The sequence below is a fragment of the Thamnophis sirtalis genome, unplaced genomic scaffold (assembly GCF_051295495.1).
Source record: "Thamnophis sirtalis isolate CommonGarterSnake01/CBP01778 unplaced genomic scaffold, rThaSir2_p1.2 scaffold_3, whole genome shotgun sequence".
NCBI lineage: Eukaryota > Metazoa > Chordata > Lepidosauria > Squamata > Natricidae > Thamnophis > Thamnophis sirtalis.
In genome coordinates, this window is record NW_028261383.1 from 148,855,109 (window position 1) to 148,873,933 (window position 18,825).

Here is an 18,825-nt window from a genome sequence, read left to right on the forward strand (position 1 = left end):
TATGAGACATTTGTTAAGTGAGTTCTGCACCATTTTATGACCCTTCTTGCCACAGGTGTTAAGTGAATCCCTGTAGTTGTTAAATTAGTTAAATTTGTAACACAGTTGTTAGGTAAGTTTGGCTTTCCCATTGACTTTGCTTGCCAGAAAGTCATAAAAGTGATCACATGACCCTGGGACACTGTAATGGTCATAAATGTGAGTCAGTTGTCAAGCATCTGAATTTTAATCACATGATCATGGGGATGCTGCAAGGTATAAGTATGAAAAATTGTCATAAAGCACTTTTTTTAATGCTGTTGTAACTTAACGGTTACTAAATGAACTATTGTAAGCCGAGGGCTACCTATATAATATGCTTCATGAAATTTACCTTTTTGCTTCAAGATGTCTGCACAGCTGCCAGATTCTTTTAATCTGAATTCTAAAATATAGGCTATGTAGTCACAAACTGCCCTAAATTTAAGACATCTCTATTATCTCCAACTTTTTGTTTCTTTCCTTGATGAAGAGCTTTGGAAAACTTGAAGGCTTGTGTGTTTTGGGGGACAGTTCTCAATAAAAATATTATCCAACTCTGAATTTGGGTAGCAGTTGACATGGGTATTCGTTTTCTTTAATTTGGATTTTTTTACTGATGTAGTTATAGTTGAGTTTATTTATAGGCCGCCCTTTTCCCTGAGGGGACTCAGGGCGGCTAACAACTTGTATGGGAGGGGAAAACATACAATAACATATAAACACAATGTATAATTAAAATCGAGCAACATTCATTCAACATTCGGGTGGGGGCGGATTATACTCTTTACCCCCAGGCCTGGCGGGATAGCCAGATCTTGAGGGCTGTGCGGAAGGTCTGAAGGGTGATCCCAGTAATCCAGATAAATAAAGCCCATTGGTAATTCCTATCCTTTTTGGCACACTGAACATATTTGACATGCCATGATGCATTCACACACACATACTAGAAGACTCTGCCATCCACTCTCTCATTGTAGTCTGCTCTGTCAGAATATTCTCAAACTCTAAGATACTATCTTTAGTGACAGGTCACATACACAAGGCAGGCACTGGGTTGCATCTATATTTTTATTGAAGTGTGTACAAATGGCACTTTGCTTTGTAATTTACCTTCAGTGAATCTAAAATGCATGAACAGACATTATGCATAGGTAACAAACTTAGAATCCTTACATCCTATGTCTAGTTGCCTGCCCTTTTTCACAAAAATTACATGTGATCGGGTCTTGCTGTAACGTAGTTCTTTTTTGACTCTTCAACTTCATTTCCACCTCCTCCTTACCATATGCCTGCCATATTGCATTCTAGCTTTGAACATTTCTTTTGTTAAATATCTGCTTTTTCTTGTCATCTGCCAAAGGCAGTTTAGGGAGACCAACATTACTATTTGGGTGCATATACTTGCATCTTTCCTATCCAGATGAGTTGCAGCAATTTTCTTTAAATACTTCTTGATTCAGGTTGACGTGATTAGTACTCCAACATATTTGGAAGGCACATGGTTAGGGAACATTGAGCTGTAGAACAGATTGTTGAGTTCTGGAGCAGCATAATTTGCGGTAAAGTAAAAAAAGTGTTGTTGTTATTCTTGTTTATGTAATGATTTCACCATTTCCTCTGAGGATTTTTACACCAGGGACCTTAGCTTCTACTATGTTGCTGTAATTAAGTCAATTATGCATAACTGATACACTGATAGATTTTTCTCTTGCTTATTCCTGCTTCTGTTTCCCTTTCCTTCCTCTCTCTTCTCATATTTTGTAACACGTGAATGGGATAATAATGGGATGAACTAAGGCAGCCAGCTCCCCTGTCAGGTTGGAAATGCATATTAAATAGAGGTCAACATAGTGTGCGGCTAAAGATGTGAATTTTCTGGCACATTTCTCTGTGCAAGTAAGTATGAATTGAATTAGCATATTTGTCACAGTTTCTGTAGTCTGCATAAGTACTTGCGCTTATCATCTTCATAGCACAGTTGGCTGCAGTATTTGTGCTTGGCAATTTTTTTTTTAATCTTCAAGTGACTTTTCAGTGCCAGAAACGCATCCGGAATGGCTTAGGCATTTATGATTGGAATTGAAAGGGGAACTAGAACCTGATACAAGTTGCCTTCTAGTAGATAATCAAGGATGACCATGAAGAAGCCAAGATTGAAACAATGCACATACCTAACATACTTGAAAAGCCATCTTTGTTTTCAAGTCCTCTTTGGCAGGTAGACGCTATAGATAAAAATACTAATTTTTCTACAATTAGCTGCTTCCTCTTCTCTCTCTCCTAGTTGTTGAAGCCAGTAAGGAAACCCTTGAAATGGTGATTTGTCAGTTTTTCAGAACAAAATGAAAGGCAAATATGCAACTTTGAAACTGCTGAAGTTCCCTGAGCTTTTGTTTTCCAGCCCACATCTAGGAAGGTGTTTGGCTCTTTAGGAGGGACATTGTATGTGCATACATCTTCGCTGTATGAATTTGTCATTGCTTTTAGAAGAAATGTTGAGGACCTGAAGGCAGGTGTGCTGCTGCTGGTGGAGTGAAATCAAGTTGCAACATGAGAAATAGGCTCATTATGTATCTGCCCTACAGCACAACTTCCTCTGGAATGTGTGAACCCATCAATTTAAAACTTTCATGGGCTTTAACGACCATTATTTCATGTTACTTTTCCTCAAACGTTTTATGGTGATGCTGCTTCATATGCTTTATGGAATGCATGTGCTAATTTGTAGTGACATAATGTAGGAATTTTTATTTTATGATTGTGTATATTGTGTCTTAATGTAAATGCCCCTGAAATAATGATCACAATGACCGACTGGCTAAACACTGGTTAAAAAGAATACACCAATATTAACCATTTGCCTTGTGCTTTCTGTAAGTTTCTGTAAGTTTCTCGAGTAGCATAGTAGTGATGATATGGACCACCATCATGCAAAAATACCGCAAATTATTTATTTGTGTCTCTTTTTTTCTAAAATCTTTGGTGGAAACGCGACTGATATATTGTCCCAAATTTGTAAAGAAAAGAAATATCCCGGTCATGCAAAAATGCCATTTAATTCACTCTGCTTTAGCACAGCCTAAAGCTGATCCAGGATTAGAGGTTTGAATGCAGAGTAGGAGCATATGGGATTATCAGATTTTGCTCTTGGGTTGGGTTTTTTTTTTTTTTTTAAATAAGCCAATGTTTATATACTTCTTGCAAGGTCTAGTATTGATTTTAACTCTGGATAGCATACTTTTGCCTGGATATTGCCATTTTTAGAACATGTGAAATAAGAGTTTATGCATATCTAATCACATGAAAGTTCCACTGTTCATTTGAGGGGTTAGGGTTTAAGCCAAACAAGAGTTCATAGGATTGCAGGTTTAGGTTTTAAAAAAAATCTCAATTCCATATTTATGTTGCAACGTATTTACATATATAGTACAGACTTGGAAAGAAATGTTGAAAATGCCTTTTAGTCTCATAGAATGGAAGGAACAGTGGCTTCTCTCAATGCCTATTATATGTTAACTAGAGCAATAGCTCCTCAATATCACATTTAATTGTGATTTCCACAGCCTTTATCTGTGCAGAAGTAGTAGAACATATATGGCACTCCAGATGTTATTGGAGTTTCCACCAACCTCAGCTAGTGTGGCCAATTCTAGAGGTAAGTTGTAAATACGCAAACTACAACATCTAGAGATCAGATATTTTCACTGTCCTCAAGACTGTTTTATTAGCAAAATATTTTCTCCATTCAACTGTGTACCGTAGGACAGCACTGCTAGGTTATTTTATTTTGCTCAGTCATGCAGCAACTGAGAACTAGAAACCAGTGCTTTGAAAATGATGGCCCAAAGTGTAACAGCATAAGCATATAATATAAAAGTCATAAGCAGGATAGAAACACCCCCCTCCCCACAGCAAATTTGTAACTGAGTAGCTTTGGGAATATGAAAAAGGAAGAATTCCAGACTTGCATTTTCTTAGTGGAGGATCAGAAAAAGCAAAGGTTTTAAGCAAATGAGGACGCAGCTTAATAACTGACTAAGAGAAAAAGGTGCAACTTGAATTAACAGCTTATGCACGAAAAGGGCAAAATATTGGCTTAGAATCACTAGGTATTGAGGACATGCCCAATCAAAATTTTAGTGTTGGCACATGTCACCACTTCAAGAGCCAAGGTGGCGCAGTGGTTAAATGCAGCACTGCAGGCTACTGCTAGATCAGCAGGTCAGCGGTTCAAATCTCACCGGCTCAGGGTTGACTCAGCCTTCCATCCTTCCGAGGTGGGTAAAATGAGGACCCAGATTGTTGGGGGCAATATGCTGACTATCTGTAAACCGCTTAGAGAGGCCTGAAAGGCCTATGAAGCGGTATATAAGTCTACTGCTATTGCTATTGCTATTGCTATTCATTGTCCATTTGTAACTTTAGTCTAAAGCCCAATAGTTTACACAATCAGCCTCCAAGAATGGTAAGAATAGTTGGTTTGTTTGGGGCACCAGACTAAATCTGTCATGATTTATGAAACCTCTTTGTGAAGAACAGCACAAGGAACTCCAGTAATAACATGAGATACTTTGAGCTGAATGTAGCTCATTATCAAATAGTTCAGATTGGCAGCGGACTCAAGATTATCTGGTTTTAGCTGTTGTAGGCAAGCTATTAAAATTGGAGGAATTTTAAGAACCTTATGAGGTGCTATTTATTATATCCATTTCACTATTCCAGTCATAGGTGTTAAGAAAAATCCTAAGATTCTCAGCCTGCATAGTCAGCATTAGGTTAAGGAAGACTCCCCCATGTTCTGATCATGCTTACATTATCCTATGTGCGTTCTTCAGCTGTAGTCAACCATCTTATTTCCATGCTATTAATCCAAGCAGGACAATTAATTCTGAGTGGCAAATTGCAATAAAGATTCAGAGGACAAAGTAAAGTCATTAATGATATCAGTTGATATATAAATGGTGATTGCCACTACTGGGCAGTCTAAATGTGATTTTTATGCAGATGTGTGCTATGCCAGCAACATACAAATATTCCACTTACAGTACTGTAGTGACATTTAGTCATAAAAAATACAGCTGTCTCCTAAAAGGATGACATTAGCATCAACTTCCAAAACGACAGGGTACATAACAAAATCTATGTTGAATCAGATTTATTTAGGACAGCATTTTGTTTTCCACAATCACCAGATGATACCATGACGTGTTCCAAGATGTGGGTGAAATGATCTCCTTCCATTCACGTTCCCATATATTGGTGTTAATCGGTATTGGTATTACCAATATGTAGTCCTATGGTTGTATGCACAGGACATACATAAAATTATCATAATTTACTTAGTTTGGTTTTCTGAGTAACATGATCTCCTGAATGATAAATTAATGACTTGGGTTGGATTTGCCCAACACATTTAAGCTAAAATGTGATGGTTAGTTTGTGTTTCAAAATTTTTCCTGATGACTTGTACAACTGTTCTTAAAAAATGACAGATGTTTTTCTAAATATATCTGTGATTTTTTTTTAATATTCTGCCATCTTCTCTAAGATATTGATACTTATAAAAAGGAAACCAGCTCAATGCATCTATAGTGCAGGTTGCAATTTATGTGTTTGTAATTCTGTGAGCAAGGACTCCAAAGTTAAAATAGTAATGGGTGACCAAGCATTCCTAATAACTTTTTTGTTCTGACCGACATACAGATGGAGGTGACATTGTTCAGATGTATCTAAAGTAATTTCACATATTATACGCTGAAATCTATTCACGCATTCACACACATACAAATACACATAGTGAGAGACAATGTTCCTACATTACACTAAACAATATTGTGCTTTACATTTTGTGAGAGCAGCCATCATGGTTTCTGGTTTGTAAAATAGGATTAATGTCTGTGTTGCATGAATTCTGATGTATTCAGTGAACATGGTTAAAGTAGTTTGAGCATGGTATGTAAACTAATCAAAGATTTTTTGAAAAACTTACCTAGTACCATTTGAATGAAGGCTATTCTGCTTTGTTGCTGGAGAGTTTCAGCATTACATATTTTGATCAAAATTGTTGCCTTTAAAAAAACCTGCTATTATTTTGGTTTTGCTTGTGGATGCTTGTTGATCTTACCACCTTAAATTAGTATGGTGCTGTCACAGCAGAGTTATCTATTGGGTGAAGAAGTCACAATGTCGGCTGCAACTGTGTACAATCAGAGAGAACCCTGTCTCTTTTAATTATGTTGTACACAAAAAAGGGATAGGGATTTGAATGGACAGTTGCTGGGGCCATCTTGACTTTTTCATCTCTCTTCTAGATGTTCCTATGCTGGAAGATATCAAAACACAAAGAAAGAGAGAGAGAGAGAGAGAGAAGGGAGGAAGGAAAGATAGATTACAGAAAAGTGAAAGAGGAAAAGGCTGAGTCTCCAGGGGTTGGTTTTGTCCTTTATATCATTGTTAGAGGAGCAAGTTTTGATATACAATGCGTTTTTCTTCTTCTTGTGCTTCCTATGAAAATGTGTACATAGTACATATACCAGAGAGAATTCAACATTTTATACATTTGAAGGCATTCAGAGATTGGTAGTTTGGAAAAAAGTTATAATGGCACAATATCAAGGCTTTTGATGCTACTGAATGGATATATACATAGACATGACATATGTGCGGGTATGTGTTTGAGTGTGTGTATGTATGTATATATACATATACACACGTGTCTGTGTGTCTGTGTATATATATATATATGTATATACTGTATATAATCATATTTTATATATAAGAAATATAACATGAGCATGAAATAGTAAAAATGGATAGACAAATGGGAGACAGAAGGTCAAAATGTAAGCCCTATCTTCAAAAGTTTTCAAGCAGTAAAATACAATGACGCCAATAAAAACCGCAGAATAAACAAAATGCTTTTGGGCAAAGAACACTTTAGAAAGTTTTGTGTGTGTTTGTGTGTGGGGGAATTGGCCATGGCAGATCATACTATCTTTGGGAAATCTGTTAACACAACAGCCCACCCAATGAACAAATACATTCAATTCTGGAATGATCAGGATCCAAGTAAAATAAAGCTTAAAAAAAGAGCAATTGTATTGCAAAAGCTCTTAAAGATAAGGAGAACTTTGGCCCTGGGTGTTGCGCATGAAGCAGGTCTACGTTAATAATATTAAGAAAAGGAGGCTGGATGTGCCAAAGACTAGGGCAGGCACTAGATGCCATGTTTGTGTCCCAGGCTGAAAGGGGGATGAGTTCCTCTAAAAGTGGGGGGCAGGGAACCCAGTGTCCATGGGCTTCTCCCCATCTGGCAGCTTTGAGTCTTAGAGGCAGTTTAAATACAGTTTGTTTATATGGCAGAGAGGGTGGGAAGTCCAAGTGCCATCAAGATCCTTTGGTGTTGTGAATGGACACCTGGAAATACACAGAAGCTTATTTTTTCCTCAGTTCTTGGAATTAATTCCCTTAATGTAATCAAAAGGTCATTTGTTTCCCATTTCTCTTTATACTTGTAAGCTCATGAAGTACAGAGAAAGTGTAGACCTCGTCTCCTGCTACTTAACAAGGCTGAACATGCATCAGTACATCAATACAGATGATCCCGGATAATCCAGGCTTATTTTTCTGATGTTGTTTAAAAAAAAGCAAGATTTCTCCCCAAACTTAGCCTGTCCGGATTCCAGAGGGTGTTTATCACAGTATGGGCAGCTCTGTTGATTTGGGCTCCTTGGAGAGTGGCTGAACTAACAACAGTGGAGAAGAAACCACATCGCTACCAGAAGCAACTTTTTAAAGGTTATGGTGAGGAAGACACTACTGTTTCTGATTCTCATTCTTATCAAACTATAGCCTATTATAAAATTCTGAAAGGCTTTTCACCAGGATGGCTTGGAATACAGTAAGTGGAACACTTACAGGACAAAGTCATGTCAGTTCATTTTTGGAGAAGCAACTGTTGGACAACTTTTCACTGATGGTGATGTCAGTCTCTTGAGTAGGCTGTACGGCCTACCATCACAGAACCACACATCCAGGCTCTTCTTAATTTGGATTGAAATGGTGCCTATTTGGGATTTGGGGGAGTGGGGAAGGAAATCAAACCTCCATTCTGATGTCTCTGCCTTTCTCAAGCGGGGAAGTACCAGGCACTATGGACAAGTTGTTTAGGCGATTTAAGACAAGACAAAAGCAATTGCTACAAAAAAGGAAACTCATGCCACCTTCCCTGACCTGTGGCTTTACTAGAATGCCCACCATCATTCCCAGCCTGCAAATGCTCCTCCCCAATGCAAGCCATTCATCTTGGCTTGACGGTATCATGGCTAAATGGCCGAAACCCTAACTAGTTGACTATGACTGGGTTGTAATAGTGGCTGTTATAAAATAGGACTTGAAATTTCTTTAGGAGAAAACAGGGAGTCTGACTTGAGAATATATTCCAGAGAAAAATCTTCCCATAACACTTCTTTTATTTTGCCAGTATGCTAATGATGCATAATAAAGAAATGCCTTGCATCATTTGTATGCATTTTGCCTGGAGACCCTATGTGTATGTCTCAGAGTGGCATCTTAATCCCTACCTATGAAATCTTGACTGATGGTGAGAAGGGACTATTTCTGCCCTTAAAAACTAAGGGGCAATGTCGTTTCCACACTGTACCAAAGCAAGCGACCCTTATCATTGCCTTAAAAGTTCCTTCTTTCTTGCTAAAGCGAGCGCTAAGCTTCTGCCAGCCAAAGTAATGTTGGCACATTATTTCTGCCTGCAAGGGATACCCCTGTTACCATGGGAAATAAAGAGGGAAGCCCAAATCAAGAGACAGGTGCATTGCTTTCTTCTCCTATTAGCAGCTACAGACCCTGAAGCATGACCTCTTTGGAAACAATCTCTTTTGTACATTGCGGAGAATTATGTGAAATGGCAGAACTTGTTGTCTCTGAACCTCACTACTTAAGAATTGTCCCGTCTTTCCTAATAACATGCACAGAAGGGGCCCAGGTAGCTCATCATGCGAATGTTGTTGTAACCTTTGGATCAGTTTTGCTACCTGCCTTTCTTGTGGGAGGACTGGGATGATGGATGGCATAGGCAAGGGCTCCAAGAAGAGCAGAGTCCAGGCCAGGTCAAATGAGAAGCTGCCAGTTGGATGGGATGAGCAGATGACGGCACATCCTACGGAAGTGGCTCTCTCAGTTTGGTTGCAGTCTTGCTCCAGGGAAGGCTATGATTGTTGTTGGCCTCCCCACAGTGCACAGTCAGAAGGGAGGGGGGAAGAGAACTGAAGCAGCACTTCCTTTCGATAGATAAGTAGCCTCTACAAACAGAATCCACAGAAACAGTCTGGCTCTATCTGTTCCTGTAGGTTCTTCTTGGCATTCGGATTAAAAGAGAGAGAGACACACAGACACAGAGAGAGAGAGGGCTTTGCACACAATGACCACTGCCACGCAAGGCTTACTGTGGTTAAGGAGCATGACGGATACAGAAGGAGAGACACACAGTTAAGACTTCAGTGTTTGTGGATCGGAGAAGGCTGTGCCCTCACCTCCATTGGATACTGTGGGGGGGTTTCTTCCAGCAGCACTTCTGTTACGTTTAAAGTTCAAGGGCGTCATTGGAACAGAAACTGGAGTGGATCTGGCAGCTGAGCCTCACCTCTGTCCAGCTGGCTCCATGTGCGTATCGCTGCATTGGCCTGGGGCGGATGGATGAGGAGAGGCTGCCTCTCCAGTAGTCTGAGATAGAGGCCCTGCAAAATGTTGGCAGGTCCACGGGCTGGCCCGGGCCAAAGCTGCTCAGCATGGCCCCTTCCCTTTGGTAGTGTTAGTTGTACATCCAGTTGTCAGTTAACAGGTAAAATCCTCAAAAGTTCCTCGGGCTGGGTGGTGAGGTAGGATGTTGGCTGCGTATGTCATGCCTGCTGGATGGCCTCGGATATTCTCACATGGATTCTGGAAAGGTGGAGAGGAAAAGCAAAAAGGGACATAAACAGAATGGACATGAAAGTAGCATGGTAAGCAAGAAACATTGATAAATGGGGACTCTAAGGTCCAGGATTTGTGGGTTCAAGAGACTCCATGCCATGGAGGGGAAGATGGTTTAGGAATTGGGAAAAAAACAACAGCTAAACTTCTAGAACGTAATCAGACTTGGAATAAAGGGCACCTCCCTAGGTATTCCTCATCATCTGTCATAGAAGACTTTGAGAGACTGGTCTTGTTTCCTTAAAGTAGCCCAAGGAGATAAGATACTTTGCTGCAGATAGCTTCCTGTCTCTACCAGTGCTCCTACATGAACTAGAAATTGTTACCGCCCCGTAATTGCAACTTTTTTTGTGCCACTTGCCCCAATTCATTGGCTACTGATGCTGGTCACAATACAAGATGGCAGGATGAAAGGGTTTTTACATCCAATAGTTAGAAATCTGATTTTGGGAGAAGACTTCAACTCTTGCAGTGCACATTATAGGAGAGGTTGTGGTAGTCCATTCTGATGTAAATTCCCACGAACCATATGAGTAGTCTGCCTCAAATTTTATAGATAAAGGTAATAAAGCTTTGGGTACTCATATAGCAGCGTCACACCAAGAGCTGCAGTGGTGCAGTGGTTAGAATGCAGTATTGCATGCTAACTCTGCCCACTGCCAGGAGTTCGATTCTGTCTGGCTCAAGGTTGACTCGGCCCTCCCTCCTCCAAGGTCAGTGAAATCAGGACCCAGATTGTTGGGCGCAATAGGCTGATGCTAAACTGCTTAGAGAGGGCTGTAAAGCACTGTGAAGTGGTACATAAATCTATTGCTAGCATTATCTTGTAGGAAATCTGCCTTCTTGGTAGCTGCATTCCTCCTGAGGTCCACATGGCTCCAACTCTCTTGGGACTGTAAACCTGTAACAATCTGGCTCTTCTGTCATGCTCTGGGATAGCAACAGAGCTAGAATACAACCCCCTAAACTGTTGTATTTTTGGCATTTTATACTAGCTCCTAAAGACAGATTTGTCCTGCCAAAAATAAACGTGCTAAATGAAGTAAAGAAAATGGATGTTGCTAGGTTTCAAAGTGATTGAGTAAAAAGTTAAGGGGCTGAGTAGATAATGATGGGGAGAAATCCTTAGCCATGGTAAGCCACCACAAAGCAGCATGGACAGGTGTAAATAGCTGAATTGATCATTGCGTTTTTAAATGGCTTCTGGTCGTTTACGGAATTTATTTGTAAGATTATTTACCCTGAAATTTAGGCACCTAGCAAAGTTAACCTAATATTAAAATTAATATTGTCAATATAAATACATTGGATTCCTTGTTGTATGGTATTATGAGAAGTGCAATTCTACCAAAGAGCAATAGTGATAGTCAGGATTCCTAATACAGAAATCTCCACTGCTTCACTAAACTGTAGATGCTTTATTGGTTGAGAGAGTTTGGCACAATTAAAATGATACAGACTCAGTGATCCTCAAGCGTGTAGCCGGGCCATCCATTTGGCAGATGACAAGGGGATGTACTACATTATGAGGTGTAGACACTTACATGGCGCTTCACATCATCCAGGCTCAGGGCAACACCCTTGTCACTGTTGTTCCCTTTGTGTTTCTTCTCACACTTGTCACGGCGACAGAGGTGGAACTTAATAACCTAGAGATTGAACAAGAGGAAATGATCATCATTGGAAACGATTAATTGGGATTCTTTAGAATTCTTAGGTACAGACAGTATGTCAGGGAATAAAATGTCATGTAATTGAGCTGTTAACACTAATAACCACATTGAAATAAGCTTTAGGTCACCCACCTCCTATTCTGAAAATGGTGTATTTCAGTGAAGTCTGATGAAGAATTACTTTCTTAATTATTTATTGCTAAAACTTAACACTTTTTTTCTTAACTGAAGAAAACTAAAAGTTTGCTTCAAAACTGAATTACAGCATATGTTTACTGGATACCTCCTTATAAGCCATAAATTGTGTTCCTTTCCCTCATGTTAACGGTGACCAACACTCACCTCATAGGCATAGTCAAAAAGCTCAAGCACAGTCAGTAAACTGGCCCCAATAAACAGTCCCATCTGTCCCCCAATGTCACCTGCACGGGAGAGACAGGAAGACACACGTCAGGTCTTTAGATGCATCCCAATCCCAATCTTGGCATGTTTCTTAAGTGGGTAATCCCCAGTTATGCCAACCCGCATTGAAGGGAAAGGGGGAAACATGGAGATTTTGCATTACACTGAAGTCAGCCCCAAAGGTCACCCCTGCCCTGGAAGCCTGGCATTTACAGAATCTGCTCCAACTGGCAGTCAGAAAAAAAGTGACCTCACCCAGCAGTCCAGCTACTTCATATGCTTTCTTCTGCTCAATAGTTTCATAGTTCAAAGCTTCGAAGAAAATGTCCAGAACGAGTATGTTCTCCCTGCGTAAGATGAAGGGAAGTAAAAGGGATCCAAATTTTAAAATCTGCCCACTAAAGAATCCTGTAAGTAGACCCTATGTGATGTTTGCAGTTTTGGCTAATGACCAACTTAGCAAAACAAGAACCCAGAGCTGTAGAAGTGAGAACAGATACAGACGCTCAACATGTCTATACCTAAAGACTCAAATGATGGTTGCAGCTGTTTGTGGAATCATGACAAGATATGTAGAACATTTCCTCAGAAGAACAGGATTGAAGAGATGGGAGACCTATCTGTCTTTCTGTGTTCCAGTCAGTTTGTCCATCAATCCATCCATCATATATATATATCTGTCTCTGTCTCTGTCTCTCTCTCTCTCAGCTATCTATCATCTGTGTCTGTCTATTTGTCTATCTATCTAATCTTTTATCTGTTAAATTTATTTGCCACACATCTCACTGTAGGCTATTCTGGGGAGATTACAATATTAAAAACAATAAAACCATGTAGAGTGCATGGCATTAGTCCAGGTGTGAGGTGACTGGAGTTTGAATGATTGAGTGAAGGGACTCCTGATCCAGGAAGGGGTGCAACTGGACACAATATGAGTATTCAAATGCCTGTGTTCACCAACTAGGAAAGGAAGAAATGTTTTCCTGGAGTGCTTCCACTTGCTAAGAGAATTGTTTTTAATAGGAAGGAAGAGCCAAATAGTGCCTTCTTCATTGCATGGCTGTGAAGAAAAAAAGATAATAGATGAGTTGGTTGCAAGGACAAAACTCAGCCAGGGAAAAAAACTCACCCAATGTACTGTTCACTCTTGTTGTATTTCTTGGCCAAGTACTTGGCTGAGGCCTTGCTGGGGATCTTCACCATGGACAGCTCTTTACCGTAGCGTGTGACGTTGCAAGGCATCTCACATACACAATAATCATTGTCCCGCTCCACCAAGAAGTCTGGAGACCCCAAAGGAAGGGAGAAGTCACAATGATTTCGAATAACAAAATACCAAATACCATTCGTAACATCTTATTTTGAGAGACTGGAGAGGTGATGTCTATTGGTCCTTACCAAGGGCTGGATCTGCACATTCTTTGTACTGTTCAGGGGTGCAGTAGGGAGCGTCACCTGAAAAAGAACATAAAGTGATGTAATGCGAGCAATTATTATGGTGAAGATAATTCCTGCTGAATTTCTACTCTTAATGTCTAATGGGCTTCTCTCTCTCTCTCCCTCTCTCTCCTTCCCTTCCTCCCTCTCCCTCTTCTCTTTCTCTCCCTCCTTCCCTCCTTCTCCTTCTCTCCCCCTTTCATTTCTTTCTCTCTCCCTCTCCCTTTCTCTCTCTCCTCCCCCTCCCTTTCTCATCTCTTTTTCTCTGTCTCTCCCTCTCATCTCTCTCTCTTCCACTTTCATCTTTCTCCCTATTCTCATCTCTCTCTCCCCCCCTCTCCCTCCTTCTCTCTACCCTTCTCTCCCTCTCTCACCTCTTTCTCTCTTTCCCTCCCTTTCTCTCATTTCTTTCTCTCTCCCTGTCTCCCCCTCCCTCTTTCTCTCTCCTCCCCCTCCCTTTCTCCCTCATCTCTTTCTCTCTCCCTCTCTCATTTCTCCCTCCCTTTCTCTCTCTCATCTTTCTCATCTGTCATCTCTCTCCCCTCCCTCCCTCTATCCCTTTCTTTCTCTCTCTCTCTCATCTCTTTCTCTCTCCCTCACTCTCCCTCTTTCTCTCTTCGCCCCCTCCCTTTCTCCCTCCCTCTCATCTCTTTCTCTCTGTCTCTCCCTCTCTCATCTCCCTCCCTCTCTCTCATCTGTCTCCCTCCCTCTCTCCCTTTCTCTCTCTCAACTTTTTCCCTATCTTCATCTGTCTCCCCCCTCCCTCCTTGTTCCTTTTCTTTCCAGTGGAACAAACCTCTCCCCTCACCCTTCTTCATTCTGCTTTCCTTCTGTTGGAAGGAGGGAGGAAAGTTTTTACAAGCATATCTGAAATGGACCAATGATTGAAGAATCGAATAATTTTACAGGGTGTCTTATTTTAGTCAAATAATTTAACTTAGTTTAAATCTTTACTTGTTTTATATCTTGTCTTTTGTTAAGGAGCTCAAGGTGTTGATGGTTATTGTTTTATCTTGGCATTCTATTTTTGGAGTGTGGTCTTTGACAAGTAAATATATGCACATCTACATACAAGGTTGTGATATGGGCAGATTGATTGAGTGAAGGAAAATTTATGTGTTTATAAATATAAACAGTATATTTCTATCTTTTTTTGGGAGGAATCAAATTAAGTCATTTTTTTCTTTTGGGCTAATAAGGTAATATTTAGATTTTAATGATTGTATTATATTATACTGTTGGAGTTTTTCAATATATGAAGTGATAAACCTGGAATTATTGTTGATGTTGTACATCTGTATTTTTATTAGATCAGCGTCCTATATTAAAATGCCCATTCAGCACTTATAGAAATCAATTTTAAGCAAAGTCTAACACATATAATACACAAACGTTTGAATGAAAAGGAGGAGATCTTATATTTGGGATCTTGATTTTGTGATTAAAAAAAAGTTGTTAAAAATGGACACTGTTGATATATTTGTTTCCAGAACTGCTGCCTTTCCATCTTTCTTTGTGAAACATATTTAAAGGTGAAATATATTTAGTTGAAATTAACCATGTCCTAGGTATTCACAGCAGGAAATGAGAGAACTGCCATTCATTGGCATTTTTCCCATGTGCCATTTTTTCCCAGCCCCAGTGATTAAACCTGGACTGTTCTGTGTGCAAAGCAGGTCCTCTATTATTCCTGGGCTATGAACCTTCCTTTAATGTGACAGTGAGCCTTACACTGTCTTCTGTTGCTTTTATATCTGGAATATCCACACAATGCAGAAACTGTTTGTTAGATTCTCTTCTCTATGAACCTTCTATGTACCAGATTCTGTCTTATAGCTAGAAATAAGAAAAACAACAACCCTATACTGGCAATCCTTGATTAACAACCACAACTGGGACTAGCAATGCTATTACTAAATGATGCGGTTTAGTAAAATCACCTTAGGATAAAACTGACTTTGCTTGTTGGTAGCTGACTGTTAAGCATGCAGATGGTGACCGCGTGATGTGACCGCAGGACTGTGCAAGAGGTGTAAACACCTGCCAGCTGCAAAGTGCAGAAAATCTCGATCACATGACTGCCAGAGGCATTGCGACAGTTCTCTAAGTACAAGGGCTGGTCATAAAGTCATTTTTTCAGCACTATCGTAATTTCCAACCATCATCAAACAGTGTGATTGTTAAGCTAGGTCTACTAGACATGGTGGGGGTGTGTGGAACCCAAGCAGAAGAAAATCTAATCTTAGTGCTTTCCATCCTCATGCTTTGAAAAGGGAAAACATTTTCCTTCTTAGGGATTGTATTCTAATACTAGATGCCCTACCTAAAATAATCCAGGGAAAGCTTTAGAGTAGGGGTGTCAAACTCAAGGCCCGGGGGCTAGATCCGGTCCATGGGGTGCTTAGAGGCCACCCTGGAAATAGCAAAGGACCAGCCCATGGGGGCTCTGCCAGCGAAAATAGGGAGCTGGCCCGGGGAGGGCTACAGGCAGCCCTCCTGAACTCCATTTTCGCTGGCAGAGAGTTGCAAGAGGCTATCGCAACTGAAAACGGAGCTCGGGAGCCCATTTTTGCTGGCAGTGCACTCGTGCCACCACAGGTGACCCCGATATGAGTGATGTCGAGCTGGCCATGCCCGCCCCAACTCCCTGAAGTCAAACATAACCCTGATGTGGCCCTCAATGAAATCGGGTTTGACACTCCTGCTTTAGAGCTTAACTGCTCTGGTTATAGAAACTGGTCCTCAATTTTTCCACAGAGAGTAAATATTGCATTAATACATTGCACAAACAAAGTATCCAATTAAAAATGGTACACTTAATGAAGGTATTGCCATTGTCTTTATTTTATTTGCAACTTAAGGCAAACTTATTAGTCAGAACCTACACTGAATCTGAACACAGTGTTGCATTATGCAATTAAAATTGATTTCAAACCCCTGCATTAATCCATGTCTTTATTTGTCTATCATCTATCCTAAATAATTATACCAATATTAATTTCTAATCAGGTTTGATCTGTAATCTGAAAAATACCCCCCCCCCCTATTTTCTCATCGTTTGTCTGTGCTAGACTGCCTACTCTTCCCTAGGAGATGGAGCGGACTAAAATAATTAACTCACTTCCTTATTAGGATTATGCTAATTACATATCTGGAAGGGCTATTCTGATTAACAAGAAAGACACTTTACAGATCAATGTGAGGTGGTTGAAAGAGTCCTGGCATCTGTTAAAGCATGCCTTAGAACTAGAAAACGGGAGTGGCTCAATTAGGGAAAGCTATAATTAGAGATGAACCATAATAAGAAGCACTTTTAAAGAATATTTTCAGCAACTGTAAAACAACTCACTTCCATTGCTTTGGGGCAATGTTGGTAATTACTTTGAAAATAAATGAAAATATTCATGTCTTGACAAAGTAGCACCCTCATTCTAAGGATAGTTTATTGCGCCACCGTGATACTTCTAAGATGCTTGAGATATATAGCACAGACCACATAGACTAGATATTATCATATAAATTAGCATATTCTTCTGGGAGAGCATGGTGGAAATTGTGGTATATGTATCATCACCACAATCATAATCATCTAAAGAATTGAAAACATACAACAGTTAATTCCACAGCTGAATATATTATGCAGATTAACATACTTCTGCTGACTGCCGGTTGCCAGCAGTTTGATTCTGACCAGCTCAAGGTTTACTCATCCTTCCATCCTTCCGAGGTCGGTAAAGTGAGGACCTAGATTGTTGGGGGAAATATTCTGACTCTGTAAAACTGCTTAGAGAAGGCTGTAAAGCACTATGAAGCGATATATAAATCTAAGTGCTATTGCTATATGGCACATTCTTATATTGGTTCATTTCTAGTGCAATATTGTTTTTGATTGCAAAAGTAATCCTACTGCTGCTATGTGAAACTTTTTAAACTGGAGGCCCAGTTGAAGATTGGGTGGTGCTATGTCTAGAGGCAGGGGTGAAATTCAGCAGGTTCTGACAGGTTCTGGAGAACCGGTAGCAGAAATTTTGAGTAGTTTGAAGAACTGGCAAATACACCTCTGGCTGGTCCCAGAGTGGGGTGGGAATAGAGATTTTGCAGTATCCTTCCCCCAGGAGTGCGGAGGGAATGGGGATTTTGCAGTATCCTTCCCCTAAAACACCCACCAAGCCATGCCCACAGAACCGGTAGTAAAAAAAAAATGATTTTCACCACTAGCTAGAGGTTTAAGATGCTGGGCTTATTAGTTGGAAAGCCGACAGCTCAGGTTCGAGCCCCGAGCATCATGCAACGGGATGAGCACCTGTCTTCACCTAGCTCCTGACCACCTAATAGTTTGAAAGCATACAAATGTGAGTAGATAAATAGGTACTACTTCGGTGGGGAGGAAATGCTGCTCAGTGACATCATGCTGGCCACATGACTGCAGAAACATTTTTGGACTGTCAGTGGCCTTGAAATGGAGATGAGCAGCACCCCCTATAGTCAGCAACGACTAGCAGAATAAAATCCACAGGGACTCCTTTTCTTCAGGTGAGGAACTGGGATCTTCTACACTATAAATCTTGTGCTTTTATGACTCCGTCTGATTCTCATTTTCTGCTTGCTTATTAAACTGAAACAGTTGAGATGGTTGGAATTCTGGAACGTGGTGTTTGCTGGGTGTTTGAGACTTGGCAATAGCTCTCTCCAGTCTGCAAGAGGAGCTGTCCAGCACTATCAGCAGTCAGCTGACTTGGTGAAGAATTGGAGTGGAGCTGGGCAGATGATTATTATCCTATACAGAGTTTCAGCACAGCACCTGATTGAGATGTACTGGTATCTCCTAATGTGACTACACTTAACTGTCAGTATTCATTTCCCATCCGCCATCCCCACCTCATGCTTCAAACCGAATCTTAACTCCAAGGGGCTGAACTTTAATTTATTACTGTTTTGAATACAGAGCAGTGATTCTGGAGAATGCAAAACTAGGGGAGAAATCCAACTGAGGAACATTAGATTTCTGATTCTGCAGATCTTTTGCATTTATTACAGCCATGCAGTTGTCCTCTATATTCCTGATTCATTCTGGAGACCACTCTAGAAGAGATATTAACCTTAGACTACTGTTGACCTACCCCATTCCTAAGAGGTCTGTAAGAGGCATGCCTAAGTGCACCAACATGCCTACCATCTCTGTCCTAATGTTCCCTTTTATTCATATCCATTTCATGTATTCATAATCTTGTATATACTTATATCTATTATCTTATACACACTTGACAAAACAAACAAACAAATAAATATCTAATCCAGTTTCAGC

The 18,825-nt window shown here is 40.3% G+C and overlaps 1 protein-coding gene across 3 annotated transcripts in view; it reads right to left on the reverse strand.

The window, feature by feature from the left end:
* Positions 1 to 5,051: 5,051 nt before the first annotated feature.
* ASIC1 (acid sensing ion channel subunit 1) overlaps positions 5,052 to 18,825 on the reverse strand; it is a 233,987-nt gene continuing 220,213 nt past the window's right edge. For 2 of the 3 annotated variants that reach the window (XM_087710377.1, XM_014070928.2), the window contains exons 5-10: positions 13,482 to 13,538; positions 13,213 to 13,366; positions 12,339 to 12,430; positions 12,024 to 12,103; positions 11,553 to 11,657; positions 5,052 to 9,975 (exon numbers count right to left, since the gene is read on the reverse strand). In XM_087710377.1, the coding sequence (XP_087566503.1) occupies positions 9,871 to 9,975; positions 11,553 to 11,657; positions 12,024 to 12,103; positions 12,339 to 12,430; positions 13,213 to 13,366; positions 13,482 to 13,538 (593 nt within the window). In that variant the 3' untranslated portion in view covers positions 5,052 to 9,870. The remainder of the gene's footprint in view (positions 9,976 to 11,552; positions 11,658 to 12,023; positions 12,104 to 12,338; positions 12,431 to 13,212; positions 13,367 to 13,481; positions 13,539 to 18,825) is intronic. The other variant, XM_087710378.1, reaches the window with a different exon arrangement.